The sequence below is a fragment of the Wyeomyia smithii genome, chromosome 3 (genome assembly GCF_029784165.1).
Source record: "Wyeomyia smithii strain HCP4-BCI-WySm-NY-G18 chromosome 3, ASM2978416v1, whole genome shotgun sequence".
Classification (NCBI taxonomy): Eukaryota; Metazoa; Arthropoda; class Insecta; order Diptera; family Culicidae; genus Wyeomyia; species Wyeomyia smithii.
The window spans coordinates 167350032-167367097 of NC_073696.1; the positions used below are offsets into that span (position 1 = coordinate 167350032).

Below are 17066 nucleotides of genomic sequence, written 5' to 3' on the forward strand. Positions count from 1 at the left end.
TATATATATATATATATATATATATATGTATATATATATATATATATATATATATATATATATATATATATATATATATATATATATATATATATATATATATATATATATATATATATACTAGTTGAACGTTCCCGGCGATGCTCGGGATCAAAAGTTTAAAAATTGAGAATCATTTTTTTATATTTCATTGATGCATTAGCACAACATACTTCAAAAATATTTCGCATCGTATACAGTGCCTCCACAATTATGGGTCAGCTACAATCATGGGTCACTTTTACACAAATACGTCTATTCTCATAAAACTGAACAATTTTCATTGGCAGTGGTATTTTTTATAACTCAATTGTAACCCTATTCATACGATTAAAATGATTTAATGTTGAAAATGTTACTAAAAACAATAATTCTGCTCGGTTGCAATAAGTGAATCACCCGTAATTGTATTAATGTTACGTTCGCGGTGCACAATTGTGGGTCAGTCCATATTTTGGCTATTTTTATCACTTTTGCATGAAAATACATCACGATCTAATAAAATAACTTATTATCCAGCTTTTACAACAATAAAGTAACTTTTGTGATGGATTTGGTGGTTTTATAAACTCAATGATCTTGAAGGGCAAAAGTGACCCATAATTGTGTCTTTTGCTATGCAAGTACTATTTTTCTTATTACCCGATTTACACGCATCAGCTGCAGTGAAACTAATTGTCGATCGAAAGTATACATCAGAATACAGAAAGGGAAATAAAACATTCATTGTTGATAATTTTCCCGATTTTAAATTCATTTTTCAACATTTAGGCAACATGTGTATTGACCCATTATTGTAGAGGGACTGCCAATATTCTAAGAACGCACAGAACGTAAACTTTAGGTCTTCATTCAGAATCTCGAAATGGCGTATGGAGTTACACTTTCGGAAGTATTGAAATTGTTGGTCAAACACCACTTTAGACTATTTTCCTGGAACCGAAAGTCGCCATTTTGGAAAATGAGTGGGTCCATCCCAGTTCCGATTATACCTATATTGGGTGAAATTCGGGCAACTCCACAATCGTTTACAGTAAAACCTCTTTTCGTGTCTCTTTTGAAAGAAAGAAATTAACGTGAGAAGAATTGCACATGAGCATGACCAGCCATGCTTAGGTTTCCTCTACAATGAAATCTAAAGATCTGTTTTTTTTTCAAAATGAAAAAAGTTTATTAGTGTCCAAGGAACACGTCTGAGAAGAAGTGAAGGTTTTCTGATAACTCACAATTGTGCTTTAATTCACAAAACTACGTAGAAATTAAAAAAGCATGAGTTTTAATGCTAAAGTCGCCCCTTAATCGATGTTTAAACTAATGAAATGTAGTCTTTCTTCCAATCAATCTCCCAAGATATAGTTTGAATAAAAGTAAAATGAAAGTGAAAAAGTTAATCGAATCCGGTATTGTGTTACTATCCACAAAACTACAAAAATATCAGACATATTAAATTATTATGCTCGACTCGCACTGAACCAAAAAATGAGTTTTTTTGCAGGAAAATATTTGCAAAAGTTGTAGGAACAACGAACATTTTATTTAAAAAAAATCACATGATATCGCTTTGAATTCTGACATAAACAAATTTAAAAAATCATGGTTTTCCATTTTTCACGTGATTTCCTTAAATAACTTCCCTAACCTTAACAAACATTTCATTGTGAAAAATTCACAGATCATAGCTTTATATTTTGATTTAGAGGCAAGTCATGAGTTTGCATGTTTCACGTAGTTTTGTGAATAATAACTCAAGTTTTAGTAATCAGATACCTATTATTTTTCCTCAAATGTCTTTCCTGAGCATCAACGAAAACTTTGATGAGTAAAGAATCATATGTCATCGCTTTGAATTTTGATTTAGAGACGATTTGAGTATAAAAAGTCATATTTATGCATGTTTTACGTAGTTTTGTGAATAATATCTCAAATTGGAGTAATCAGATACCTAATATTTTTCCTTAAATGTCTTTCCTGGAATTCAACTAACATTTGAATGAAAAAAGAATCAGATATCACCGCGAATTGATTTAGAGACGAATTGAGCATAAAAAGTCATAATTTTGCATATTTTACGTAGTTTTGTGAATAATATCTCAAGTTTTAGTGATCAGATACTAATAATTTTTCTTCGAATGTCTTTTCTGAACATTGACAAGCATTTTAACAAAAAAGAATCATATGTCATCGCTTTAAATTTTGATTTAGAGGCAAATTCGGCACAAAAAGTCATAATTTTGCATGTTTTACGTAGTTTTGTGAATAATATCTCGAGTTTTAGTGATCAGATACTAATAATTTTTCCTCAAATGCTTTTTCTGCACAATGATAAACATTTCAATTGAAAAAAAACACATGTCATCGCTTAAAATTTTGATTTCGAGGCGAATTTGTTACAAAAAGTCATAATTTTGCATGTTTTACGTAGTTTTAAGAATAATATCTCAAGTTTTAGTGATCAGATACTAATCATTTTTCTTCAAATGTCTTTTCTGAACAATGACAAACATTTTAATGAAAAAAGAATCATATGTCATCGCTTTAAATTTTGAATTAGAGGCAAATTCGGCACAAAAAGTCATAATTTTGCATGTTTTACGTAGTTTTGTGAATAATATCTCAAGTTTTAGTGATCAGATACTAATAATTTTTCCTCAAATGTCTTTTCTGCACAATGACAAACATTTCAATAAAAAAAACACATGTCATCGCTTTAAATTTTGATTTAGAGGCAAATTCGGTACAAAAAGTCATAATTTTGCATGTTTTCGTAGTTTTGTAAATAAATCTCCAGTTTTAGTGATCAGATACTAATAATTTTTCTTCAAATGTCTTTAATGAACATTGACAAACATTTTCATAAAAAAAAATCGTATGTCATCGCTTTGAACTTTGGTTTAGAGGCAAATTCGGCTCAAAAAGTCATAATTTTGCATGTTTTACGTAGTTTTGTGAATAATATCTCTAGCTTTAGTGATCAGATACTGATCATTTTTCTTCAAATGTCTTTTCTGAACAATGATAAACATTTTAATAAAAAAATAATCATATGTCATCGCTTTAAATTTTGATTTAGAGGCAAATTTAGCGCAAAAAGTCATAACTTTGCATGTTTCACGTAGTTTTGTGAATAATTTCTCAAGTTTTAGTGATCAGATACTAATAATTTTTCCTCAAATGTCTTTTTTGAACATTGACAAACATTTTAATTGAAAAAGAATTATATGTCATCGCTTTAAATTTTGATTTAGAAGCAAATTTAGCACAAAAAGTCATAATTGTGCATGTTTTACGTAGTCACTGTACACCTCAGAGACAAAGGGAATAATATCAATAAGATCAAGCGTTACGGAATTCCATTTTTATATAGTAGATATATATATATATATATATATATATATATATATATATATATATATATATATATATATATATATATATATATATATATATATATATATATATATATATATATATATATATATATATATATATATATATATATATATATATATATATATATATATATATATATATATATATATATATATATAAACCATTACCGAAATATTTTTCATGAAATAAAGTTGTCAAGCCCCTAGAAATAATGTGTTTTCCTTCTTACAGATGCTTAGCAGGGTTAACCTGTAGTGTTTTCGTCGACAGATTTATACCAGTGTGTTTGATTGATTTCGATAAAAGTAGTATAAATTTTGTTTATTTTCCGTGTAAAAAGCGTTCTTTCCACCCCTAGGGAGCGCTGCAAAATTCACTGAGCACTTAGCAGTTTTCGTATCACAGATGACCTTCCGTTCTGTGGTTTTAGCGTAGCTCTCCAACACTCACAACAAACTGTCAAAAAATAGTAAACTACTGGGAAAGACACAAAACCTATTGCTCTGATTAATCAAATACCGCTCGAAGTTACATAGTGCTAGAAAAAGCAGTGCTAGAAAAAAGTGATAACTGTTATACAGTATAGTGCACACAAAAATAGAGACATATGCAGTGAGTACAGTTTGTTATGAAACAGTCGAATTTGATTTTAAGAAAATCTATTTTTACACATAGCCAAATTAAGACGCCATTTGCAATACACACCAGACAACCTATGTTGGACACCAACACACTTAACAATAAAACGATAATCTTTTCTATAAGTACAAACACATACAAAAAAACTCAAACAGTCACAGAAAAAGGAAAACTACACTTATTGTATATTTTTAGACTCCTTGAAAAAGGTGAAATAAAGTCACCGAAACCACAGATAACAGATATCCAAGCTAGAACAAAAAACCCCAGAAATCGTGTGTAAGATTTCAAATTCTTACTCGTTTGGAATGCTAACTACATCTTTCTGCAACTTGCGACTTTAACCACTTTAGTGATGGCAGCGCTGGATTATAGTCAAAGCTGCCAGACGCATGAAAATTCTCACAAATAGTAGAGTCGCAGACAGACGTCCAAGCAAGAACAAAAAATCCGTGTGTAAAAACGCGTAATTTGAAAATCCTTCGATTTAAAAATCCGCGTGAAAAAACCGTTGATTCGAAAATCCGTGTAGAAAAATACCTAGTAGAAAATCTGAGTGTATCTCTGACGATCCACTTTCATCAAACCACTTCAAATTATTGCACATTAGTAGATACTTCAAAAATTCTACACAAGTTAACTGTTTCAACTTAAACTTAACAAATGCCAGATGCTTAATGGTAACTGTCAACGCGTGAGAGATTCGTCTTATTACTCTAGTTAGATTCAACCAATGAAAAATTTCGATCGCAGTGAACGTTGTGACCTGGAATCGAAAACACTTATTGAGCAATTTTGAAAAATTCTGCTCATTACTCTGCTTCTGCTCATATGAAACTCTCCTACACATATGCCCTAACGTTAATCTACTCTTAGCTATTCCACTTTAAAGTTTCTTAGATACTTTTCCATAAAGTTGCTTCAACTTTTGGGTCATACTACTTAGAGCAATTCTATTAGTTTCATTCGAAAGCTGAGTAAATTTTCTACTAGATACAGCTTTTGTATGTCTAAATGATGTAAAAATTAACGTTCTAAAAGCAAAGATGTACGTAAGTAGTACTGTTTAAAACGTATTTTGATCGTTTCCAACAAAAAGACGTGGTTAAGATAATTGTTTTTTTTAGCTCAAATTGAACGTTTCTGACCGATCTACAGTTCTTTCTTTGACACCAACTCTCTAGTTTTGAAGAAAATTTAGTTTTAATGCAGCATGTTCGGTGAAGAACCTGCATCAACATGAAACTGGTAATCAAACATGCTGCATTAAAATTGAAATCGTGTCTTCCTCATCTATGTATACGTCATCGATTCAAGATTCCGCAATAAAATTTGCGTGAAAAACCCAAGGGACTGATGTAGCTGTCAAACTGTGATTCTGACAATGGGATATATAAAGGTACGGGGATGATTTTAATTTTAGATTTAAAGGGCTCTTTTTTGTTAACAGTGATGAGCAGCTAGCTGGCATCGCACCATGTTTCAAGAGATAACATCTCAGCGTGTGTGTAAACGAGATAGCATATCACCGCCACTTTTCATACGCATAACATAGCATCTGTCAGTGGGGCCCGCAAATCGTGGATCCGTTGCGATGTTAACTGCGATGAAGCAAAGCAAAAAAGTTAGAGATGCCAGCTAGCTGGTGAGACGTAGAACTCCAAAAACATTGTGGAAAAAACAATGCTTGGTAGATTTTGTGGTAGACAATCGAGTAGACAATGTGGAATTCCGATTCAAATGGCATTTGCTCGTTGACCGAGATCTACGTCACAACCAAAAAGCACGTGTTTATTTGCCTTATTTTTCTGCTGATACAGACAAATATCTTCTTCTTCCTCACATGTATACACCTCATTGCGATTCTGGTACCCACTTTTTGCTTGGTTTGCCCTTAAAGCGCAGTATACAGTTCAAAAAGAAATTTCCTATCTCAATCCCATGTAAAATTCAGGCACTGAATCAGGCAATGGAATTTCTTCTGGTAGCTATTACGCAGCTAAAAAGAAATCATAAACCGAAATGGAAAACAAAGTTCACTTGCTGTGAACACTGCTGTGAAACAAAATGTCACTTTTCCTTGCACGGAATAATTCGCGTTAACGGTGTTGCTGATATTTGTTTGGTTTTTGCATGCGAAAAATAAGAAAGGAAATATTTTTGCTTTTGTCATCACGCACATTTTGACAATTACATAAGAGTGTTCACGTAGGTGCGAACAGCCTTCAAAATCTCTTTCAACGCGAATAACCCGAATGAGCACTGACATCATTCAGGTACTGAAAGTGTTAGGCAGTTGGTTGGTCGTCTCACACCCAGCGATGCCAGATTGGAAGACATTAGCCTACATTCAAAATATTTTTCACGTTATAGGGTAAATGACCCAATAGTGGAGGAGCTAAGCACGAGTTATGCATGTTTAGCCATGTTTTGGCTAAGAAAAACGAATCTAGCTGGTCCGTTTCACTATTTTCTGTTGAAATGGGTTCTATTTGATAATTTTTCACCTTAAAATTGACTTTGAACCCGCTTTGAGGGTTTAAATTAACTAAATTAAGTTGCACGTTTTTGTTCCAATAGTTGCGGTAGAGTTCCTATAGTTGTGAATGGGTGTTCCTGTAGTTGCGGTATATAAAACATTCGTGTTTGCTTGTTAAAATGGAGGTATTCGCCTCGCTTGAAGTGGTTTATGATTGTTTTACTATTTATCATATTGTTTTTAATAGGTTGACAAGTCGGTTTGCCAGTAAAAACAAAAATGCACGAAGTTAACTAAGAGACGGATTTTGCGCCAATTTGGTCAGATGTTGGCAAAATTCAGTGAGGGTATGTAGGTTTTATTAATGTGGTCCCCGTGGCTCTGTGGTTAGCGATGTCGGTCGGCTAGCTTTCCCACACGGTTGTGATATTGGGTTCGATTCTTGATCGAGTCGAGGATCTTTTCGAGCTGAAAATTTTCTCGACTCAGCACTTGGGCACGGTGTATCGTTATACTTATCCTACACATACAAAATGTGCCAAAAACAATATCGATAACGAATTCTCTCAACTAATCTAGTTGATCGAGACCGCTATTAGCCCCAAGGCTAAGCGTGCGATATTGTTGTATGCAGGTTTTATTAAAATAAACAAGTTTTGCATACTTTATATAAAATGTCTATAGACTAATATTTGAAAAGGGCTGAAGTTGGTTGAAGAGAAAGACCAATGGCGCTCATTTTGAAATAATCAGAAGAATTTTTTTTCACAAATGGTGACTTCTCAACACTGGAAGTTAGAGTCTATTACCTCTGCTTCGTACCATGTTTGCGCTTACATTTTTGACGTTAGTGTTTACTAAAAGAGCGACTGAAGTTGTGAAAGGCTCGTTAAAAGAATTACAAGACCAAAAGCAGTGGGTAAGCATCGATTAAGAGGTCATAAATGCATAATACAGCATTTTGGGGGTGAGAGCGAAAGCTTTTGTGGCCGATCATGTATGAAGTATCGGTAAATACACGGTGGCAGGGGAAGGTAGGGTTCAAAAATTGAATAGTAATAAGTTACATCATTTAGGTATGTCCCCTAGTACCTGCTTGTCCCTAATATACACAAGTAGTCCCACATACATATGTTCTAATAAACGTAAATCAGAATTGCGAAACATACCGCAACTATAAGAGCATAGTGTATCCTGTGATCCAATAGTGGAGGAAGTAATTTATAAATAATATGATCATCTATTAACGAACTTCACCTATGGATCAGTTCCCATAATAAACTGTTATCTGGGAAAATAATTATATGAGTAATAATCGTACTAAAACCACACACAAATCTTAAAACAATCGTGGACAAAATAAGAAAATGGGTAGTGAGTGGTGCCTTCCGAGTAAGTTTCTGAAAAATACAGTATTCTTCAGTAATTTGGATATTTTCAGTATATATTGTTGTAGTAACATATGTACTTATGTTTAATCTATTATTTCTTCAACATGTAGCATAAGCGATTCGGTTCTAATTAGTTTAAACGATGAATTTAAAAGCGATGCCGCAACTATTGGAGCTACCACAACTATTGGGTCATCTTAGTTACCGAAAAAGTTACGTGAATATTTTCCACTATCGTTTTCTAGTAGATTCTACGTGATTGTCATTTGAGTTCATCATGACCTGGTGAGATGAATTATCCTTTGAAACTTATTCAGTAGATTCATGCATTTCATGTGAGTTTCACGTAGAATTCATCTACTGGTAAACGACGAATTTGCATACCTAAGTGATTTATTACGCAACATATTTTGATAATTTCTAAAACCCGTTTCCTAGCTCATAAAAATTAGAGAAATAAATGAAAATTGTACATTTCGTAAAACGTGATTGCTATCAGATATCACTCAGGTATGCAAATTCGTAAATGAATAAAAAAAAAAAAAAAACACCTGATAAATATTACGACATTCCCGGGGATTGTTATTGTCCGCTGCAGCTGTTTTCGTTCAGGTAACTCTTCCACCATTGAACTGAAGCTGTGTGAAACCTGTAAGCTCAAGTCTCGAGTTTATTAGGATTTTTCGAAAATTCACTTATTTGGAAGCCATCCAGAAATTCTGTTTTATGTTCAGAATCAGACAACAGCTTCGCCATTTTGATTTCTGGTTATTTTCGCACAGAGAATTCACGCGATACATCTTGTTCGACGTTGTCAAGTTCACGTAGATGGTACGTGATTAACCGTGGTATGCTTGAGATTTTCACGTAGATGTTTTGTTTGCCACATAAATCATGCAAAATGACAGAAAATGAACAAGTATATGAACTTTCAAGTAACAATAACGTGAAAAATATTTTGAGTATACGATGAAGTCATCAATTTTTTTGACGACAACGTGAAGCCGATGGAAAGAACACGTGAAGACATTGAAAAATATATGAATGACCCGAATTTTGCATTTGTGGTGACCTTTTTTTGCTCAACAGTTTTCGATTTGCCGGAAAGTTTTTTCAGCCTTCGGGCTTCGGGTAGCAAGACATTTTTTTGTTCATAAATTTGGCATCTCATCTACACACTAAAAACGCAAACCTTAATAGTAGGTAGAAAAGCAACATAACTCCGACATCACTGCGCGAACCTAAAAAATGGGTAATTTCAGCGGTTCGTGTATTACCCATAACGTGGGTAACGGCACTTGAACTTATTTTTGAGTAATTTCAGATATTGTGGTAGTTATGATGTCGCCATTTTACTTTGTCAGTGTCATATTTATTACAAGTTGTGTGCCGTGACTTTTGCAGCCCAGCAAAAGTTTACTTTTCAGGAACGGTTTTATTTAGTAGAAAAGTTTATTATATTGAACAAAAACAAACACGAGTGGGTCGACAATAAAATAAACAAGGTAGGTACAAATTACTGTCTCTTGGTTTGTTTTTCGCTTACAAATATATTTCATTTGCAGGCTTCTCAACAACCGGACAGTAGCAATGGATGTCTATAGCAAAATAAATAACGGTGAGTGTTTATTTTTACTTTGCATGATCTATCGCTTAAGCGTTATGCCTTCCCAAAAAGGCTTCAAATAACTTGATCGACTTAGCGTCGTATGTGTCCGTCCCAGATAAGCGGGACTAATGATTACTATTGAATATATTTTTTTAAACATACAACTAGTAGCAGTGATTTTTGAACTTTATGCTGTGCCGATCTGGTGGAGCTGTTGTGTTATGAATGGTAAAGGATTCAGAACAAAATACTGGTACTGATTCCAAAGCACACCATGAATTAGTGTTCGATATCGGACCGGACAGGGTTCGGCAAGTCCAGTCCGAAGCACGATCGGACTGGAACCATCAAAATCCGATTTGTTTGACCGGACCGGCACGGAACCATCTGGACCGGGTAATGCTTCCAGGGCCCAAAAAAAGTTCGGTATCAAAATACAAGTAGCTTGTTCACATTTCACAGCAGAATTATAATTCCTTGCGCTCATAGTACATGAAAATTATCTCAATTTTCGTTGATTCTGTCGAAATATGTTTACATTCCTACTATTTATGCATTTCTTGCTAAGTTACCAGTGTTTTTGTGCCAAATTATGAGTTCAAAAGGAAGTAGATTTTCAGCGATAGAGGAAGCTCTTATATTTTCGTTTCCACTAACATAAACTGTTCACGTGGAATGGCAATGGTTCCCAAAATGCTTCTTATATTTAATAACTTATTTCAGTGTAAGTACATGAAATATTATCTTCCTCTGAACAGTTAAAACTGCAGTTATGTCTGTCTGTCTGGCTGATCCATTTTGACTTGAGACTACTGAATCAATCGGTATGAAAAATTGTATGTAGCAGTTTTTAAGGCCGGGAAAGGTAATTGGGATAATTCGTCTCTCCTTTCTTTAATGGAAGGGAGGGCAAGGGCTGACATACAACAAATGAAACATAAACTTATGCACAACTCGAGAGCTAATCAAGCAATTGGAACCAAATTTGTCATGTGAAGGTTAAGGGGGTAAGCAATATTTTCCCCTATCACATGGTATCCGCTATAGTGTGAACTAGACATTAGATATTGTTCGTTTTTCATATTCATAAACAACCAGGAAAATCACATTCACAGGCGAAGGATTTATTTCAGGTTCAAGAGTAATGTGTTTATAACAATGTAATGCGTTTGTAACAATTAGTACATACACTTTATTTTGATTTCTTTTATTTTTCAAACCATCGTGTTGAAATCGCAAGAATGCAATTCTGCATGTTTGTACATGAAGGTTTTCGAGCACGGTAAGAGATTTTTAATACTAGTTTGATCTCATCGTTTATCAACGGGGAGTGAAGTTTATTTTTGCAAGCTTTGGATCTTGTAGCTTGATCATCATTTACATTTTTGTGAACATTTTTTATTGTATTGCGGATCTTCAAACAAAATGAAACAAACAATTTTGATCGACCATTTATAATTTAGCAGATACTTTGCACATATGTATCTATAAGCAAAAGTATTCGAAGTATTAATATTTTTACTATGGGGCCTATTACAGAGGGCAGAATTTTGGTATTAAAGATGGCGAGTCGGTTGGATTTTGGAAGAGTACTTTGCACTAACACAACATTTTGCTCGTCTTATCAGTGACTGGGGCGAGGCAAGTTGCTCGGCTCGTGTTCTGTAATAGGCTCCCATTAGTATTTAGTTTAATCACAAAAGTAATATTGATGATTAGAAATATTTTAAAACCAGAACGGGTGCAATTCAAGCATCCGGGGTGTAATTTAAGCATTCATACGCTTTTAAGCGGCGTCGTTGATCATTATCAAACGTTTTTTTTATTGGACAACTTGCACAACTGTATCTTGTCAAGCTATTATTTAGCAATGGAGAAAAAGCTTCAAAGAAGCTAAAATAAAGTCCTGATAATCATTTTGAAACATCATTCTTGGTTTAATACTCTCGATGTACATTTACCTACTTAATAACTGTTGGCTCTCCACAAGAACTTACAGAACGATATTGCTTGTGCTGTCTCTGGTATTAATTACGTTTATACTTTCTTATTAAAAGGATTCCGATGCCATATGCCAAACTGCATGACAACACATGAGACACTGGATCAATTGAAGGCTCACTTCACCGAAGAACACCGTTTAAAATCAAATTCCAAAAACCAACCACCTTACAAATGCACCATATGTATCAGACCAGTACTATTTTCTGCGTTCGATGCACTCAAGAAGCATTACCAAAGATACCACAATCAAATAGCGGAAGCAGCCGGGACTGTTCGATTGAGCTCTGAAATGCCTTGCGCTGCGAACGAACTACCAGACACGACTATTGAAGCATCAAAAATAAAGAATCCTTTCTATTTTTCAATGCAAACTATTTCAATAGAACAAATTTCGTCGAACTGTGCTTCTATCGTCACAAGAATGAGAAGTGATGTTAAATTGCCGGAATCAAAAATCAAATGTTTCATAGATGCATCAACGAAATTGTATGAAAACATGCAGACCCACACTGTTAGCATCATTAGACAATTTTTGGAGAAGAAACGTATACCAGTTGATGATGCAGTTGATCTGATAAACGGCGTGTTCATACCAAATCCGTTCACAGACGTGAAGTCGCACGTTAGTAATCTGGCATTATTGGAGTTTAAAGCAGGATGTCCCCTACCAGTCGTAAAAACAATTAAACTTGGCAAAACGAAAACAATAGAACCCAGTCCAATTCAAAGAAGACAAGGCAAACTAAATTTGAACAAGCTTCGTTCCAAACAAACCACTCAAAAAGTACGATTTGTTCATGACTACGCACATTACATTCCTATAACGGACACTCTTCGTCTCATTATGTGTAATCCTGAGGCAAGGGCAATAGTTACTCAAGAAGAGCCACGCAGTGATGGAACAATATGTTCATACAAAGACGGATCTCAGTTCCGATCTCATACTTATTTGCGAACATATCCTTATGCTTTAAGATTGTCTCTCCATTTGGACGACGTTGAACTACTGAATCCTTTGGGCTCACGAAAAGGAAAGAAGAAACTTACCGTGATTTCATTTAAAATACAAAATTTACCTTCTGCACTCAATACATCGCTCTGTCGAATATATACCAATTTAATTGTGAATACGAAAAATCTGAAAAAGTATGGATTTGATTTGGTACTCCAGCAACTAATAGAGGATTTAGTTGAGCTAGAATCCGACAAAGGAATTTTGATCAACACAGCATAGGGATATTTTACGATGCGAGCGGTATTAGTTGATATACTTGGCGATACTCTAGCGGTACATGATGTTTTGGGGATGCTCAGCCCTTCGGCTAAAATGTTCTGCCGAACATGCTACGCCAATCGTGATTCATTGAAAGCCGGTGAGCTTGGTGATAACTATCCAGCACGGAGAGTAGCCAGTACTAAAAGCGACTTGGAAGCTCTTCAAGCAGGAAAAACAACACCTGGTCAAGTTGGGTTGGTGCGCGATTGTTCATTCCACAAGCTGAAATATTTTCACATGGCAAACAATTTGACGTTCGATCCCATGCATGACTTACTCGAAGGAGTAGCAGGTATGGTAATTAAACTATTTCTAAGGGATGCACTGAACAAAAAAAATATAACAATTGGAGAAATAAATAGAAGAATTAACGATTTTGATTATGGTGACGCCGAGAAAGGCAATAAACCATCAGCAAACTTTACGGTGGATATGTTAAAGAAAAAAACTTTACGGTGGATATGTTAAAGAAAAAAACCAATTGCATAAGCCAATCAGCTGCGCAAACATGGTCATTATTGCGAGCCTTCCCTTTCCTGTTCAGTGATTGTTTTAATCAGGAGGATAACAGCGTAGAAATGCTTCATGCATTGCAGAAAATAACGTATTACTCATTCTCAAACAGTATGAACAGAGTCATGATAGACGATTTGCAACATGCCATAAACACATTTCATCGCGAGTTCTGCGCTCATTATCCTGATAACATAATTAACAAAATTCATCATTTGAGTCACTATCCTGCTAAAGTTATGGAGAAGGGACCATTAGTTAATGACAGCTGTATGCTTTTCGAAAGTGAATTCAAAGTAGCGAAGGGGCAAGCGAAAAACTGTAACAACTTCAGAAATATTACATTTAGTTTAGCAAAAAGATTGAATTTGAAGCAAATTAATGACATAATCAACCATCATTATGACATCGAAAGAAAAACAGTTTTTAGTACTCGTACGGTAAACAAAAACACTCTAGAATACAAGTCTCTCTTGTTTGATTTACCAGAAGAAATAACCATGATTTTGCATTACTCATGTGATGAAACGAGTTTTGCTGCTGGACTTACTGTTAAATATCGAAAATGTGGATACACGTGCTACGGAATCATAATTACGATAGTTGATGTACTATCGGAATACGTTTTCATTATACAAGAATTGGAAATGATTGAGTTCTGCAGAAAAAAACACGCCTATAAAACAACTATATCACAGCGCATTCATCGAACAACTGAATCGAACATTTCCAAGAGAAAAACCTATAGCTTATGGAAATGTAGCAGTTCTACCGATGAAACATATTACATAAGTTTAAAATACTTCGATGAATAACAGTAATCTCATACGATAGGACTGATTCATTGGTTGGAGAAAGATTGATGTCGGAAAAAGTTTGAAGATGTAATATTACGCAATTATCATTTTTAAGGTATTTTCATTTATATTTAATTTACGTTTTACTTGAACTATGATTTTTTTTTTTAGCATTCCGTTAGCCTGGTTGACAGAGTTTCTCCAATTTACTCGGATATTGGCTGCCGCTCTCCAATTCCTGGGACACCTCGTACTCCCCGCCAGATCTTGCTCCGCCTGGTCTACCTATCATGCCCGCTACGCCCGTGGTCGTCGTCTCCCTACCGGATTCGAGGCAAACACCATCATCTCAGGGTAGTTGTCTGGCATTCTTGCAACATGCCCTGCCCAGGGTATCCGTCCGACTCTAGCCACCTTTTGAATACTGGGTGCGCCGTAGAATTGCGCGACCTCATAGTTCATCCTCCGCCTCCATAATTCGTTCTCCTGCACGCCGTCAAAGATCGTCCTTAGTTCCCGTCGTTTTGAAAAATTCCGAGCACTTGCAGGTCCTCCTCGAGCATTGTCCACGTTTCATGCCCGTAGAGAACAACCGGTCTTATGAGCGTTTTGTACAGGTTACAATTCGTACGAGGGCTTAGTCTGTTCGACCGCAATTACTTGTGGAGCCAATAGTGGGCACGACTTTCGCTGATAATACGCCTTCGGATCTTACGGCTTGTTTCATTGTCCTCAGTTACCATCGACCCAAGATAAACAAACTCGTCGACTATCTCATCGCCGTCGATCGTAATGCTACTGCCTATGCGCTGTCGGTCGGCTTCGGTTTCGTCGGCTAGCATATATTTCGTTTTAGACGTATTTATCTGCAATCCAATCCTTCCTGCTTTCCGTTTTAGTCTGGTGTACTGTTCTGCCACCGCCGCAGTTGTTCGGCCGACATTGTCAATGTCATCAGTCATGTTGAATATCGTACCCCGCGTGTTGATGTCCGCTCGTTCCATTACATTATGTAACCGCAATGTTGAATAGCAGGCAGGAGAGACCATAACCCTGTCGAAGGCCGCTGCGGGTTTCAAATGGCCCGACAATCCACCTGAAATCCGTACACAGCACTGCGTCCCATGCACCGTAGCCTTTATCAGTCTAATCAGCTACCTCGGTAAGTCGTGTTCGTCCATGACATTCCATCGCTGTTTTGTTCGATAGTGTCATACGCGGCTTTTTGCCTGGGCGCCATTCAGGTGTTCGTCAATGTGCTGCCTTCACCTTTCCGTCACCTTACGATCGTTAAGTTTCTGGTAGAACTTTCGCGTTTCCTGAGAATGATGCAGCTGTTCCAGCTCTGTATACTCCTCAACCAGGTGGCGCTTTTTCTCCCGGATGATTTAGGTTCGCTGCATCTTCTTCTGTATGACTTTCTAGATTCTGACGAGTGGCACTGCGCACCTTGGCAGCCCGCGCAGCGTTTTTCTCGTCCATCACCCTCCTACATCCATCGTCGAATCTCTTGTTTCGTTGGGCTCGTCCCACATGCCTGACGATGTTCCTCGCTACGCTGTTGATGGCTGTTTTGATGGTGTTCCAATAGTCCTTGAGAGAAGCTTCCTCCAGCTGATCCTCTGCCGGCAGCGCAGATTTGAGCAAATGCGCGTAGTTTTCGGCGACGTTAAAATTAAACTTTAAACTTTTTAAAATTATCCATGACATCGAGTAATAAGCAAAGCAAAGCCTTGGTGCTACATTCCGATTCGGAACTTGACCTTCTGTTTATTTATACACAGACTTCGCAGCCGACTATTTAGTGTACAGGACAATTGTGGGGCTAGCGCTACGATCCTACTGACACTAACAGTCTCTCCCGAGACGAGACTCGAACCTACGACGAATGGCATGTTAGGCCAGCATCGTACCTCGAGATCATCTGGGACATCTAGTTATACAGTATATAAAACCAAAAAAAAAATACATTCTGAATCTGCTTAGCTTTTCAATTTTATCACTTTTCGCAATACGCATATGGTACGCAGATACGTATTTCAACTCCGAATTGGAGTCTTCATCAGTGCTTAGATAGACTGTTAACTTGAAAGTGACAGAATTAAAAACGAAGAAGATTGAAAGTGTAAAGTGATTCCATCAAAAGCTTTAGTGAAATTTCTAGAAAATATTATGAAATTTGGCAATTCAGTCAAAATCAAAAAAACAAAACAAAAAATAATTTTATCTGCCATCACAATTAGCTGCACTGCAGCTTGTGACAAATTTAATATATAGTCAAATATTCCAAATAATCTTTAAAAATTCTTCCCATCAAACAATATACACAACATTAATGAAAATATTAAAAATTAATTGGAATGTTGTCAACAAATACAGTTAACTAGATTAAATTAAATTAAGCTCTGTTTGGAGCGAAGGGAGAACTTCATACAAAATGTTCTTTTTTTCATGTGCGTAAAAAATGCAACCTGCAAAAATTTCACTTCACTTAGAACTGTAGACAAATTCGATCCAGCGAAATTAACGCATGCACACAATGAAAAAGGAACAGCTAGCGAAAACTCCAGCGCGTTGATGTTCTGTCAGTTCCGACCAATTTTCACTTCGCTCGAAGTGTAATTTTGCTTCGCATAACCGAAAACTTCGCTTGGAATTGTATTTTTCGGATGTCAGTTATGCTGGTAGCTAATCTTTTTATCCTCAAGACTTAAGCAGTGTTTCAACTTAGGTAGAATTCATCTATATGTCTTACGGCTTCAAGTATTACGAAGTGATTATTAAAAGCTGTTATCAATTTGCAGGAAAATTGGCTCGGTTATATGATAAACTCATGACAAAATTGGATCAAGATTCAAAAGATAAATTTGCAGGTAAGTAACTATTCTTTTATTACACATCATGGCAGAAGTTATTTCATGATGTTGCT

The 17066-nt window shown here is 35.7% G+C and overlaps 2 protein-coding genes across 17 annotated transcripts in view; both read left to right on the forward strand.

Annotated features, from left to right (window-relative positions):
* Positions 1-17066, forward strand: part of LOC129727207 (glutamate [NMDA] receptor subunit 1-like) — a 476845-nt gene that overhangs the window by 126951 nt on the left and 332828 nt on the right. The gene's annotated exons all lie outside the window — the stretch shown is intronic.
* The window catches only part of LOC129727204 (uncharacterized), a 32671-nt gene that overhangs the window by 10206 nt on the left and 5399 nt on the right, over positions 1-17066 (forward strand). For 2 of the 14 annotated variants that reach the window (XR_008728504.1, XR_008728505.1), the window contains exons 1-3: positions 3599-9556; positions 11605-16821; positions 16942-17010. Coding sequence is in view for 6 of the 14 variants with exons in the window: in XM_055684772.1 (XP_055540747.1) it covers positions 16884-17010 (127 nt within the window). In the remaining 8 variants the exon portion in view is untranslated. Of the gene's footprint in view, positions 1-3598; positions 9557-11604; positions 17011-17066 lie in introns of those variants that run through there. The other 12 variants (XR_008728507.1, XR_008728506.1, XR_008728500.1 and 9 more) reach the window with 9 other exon arrangements.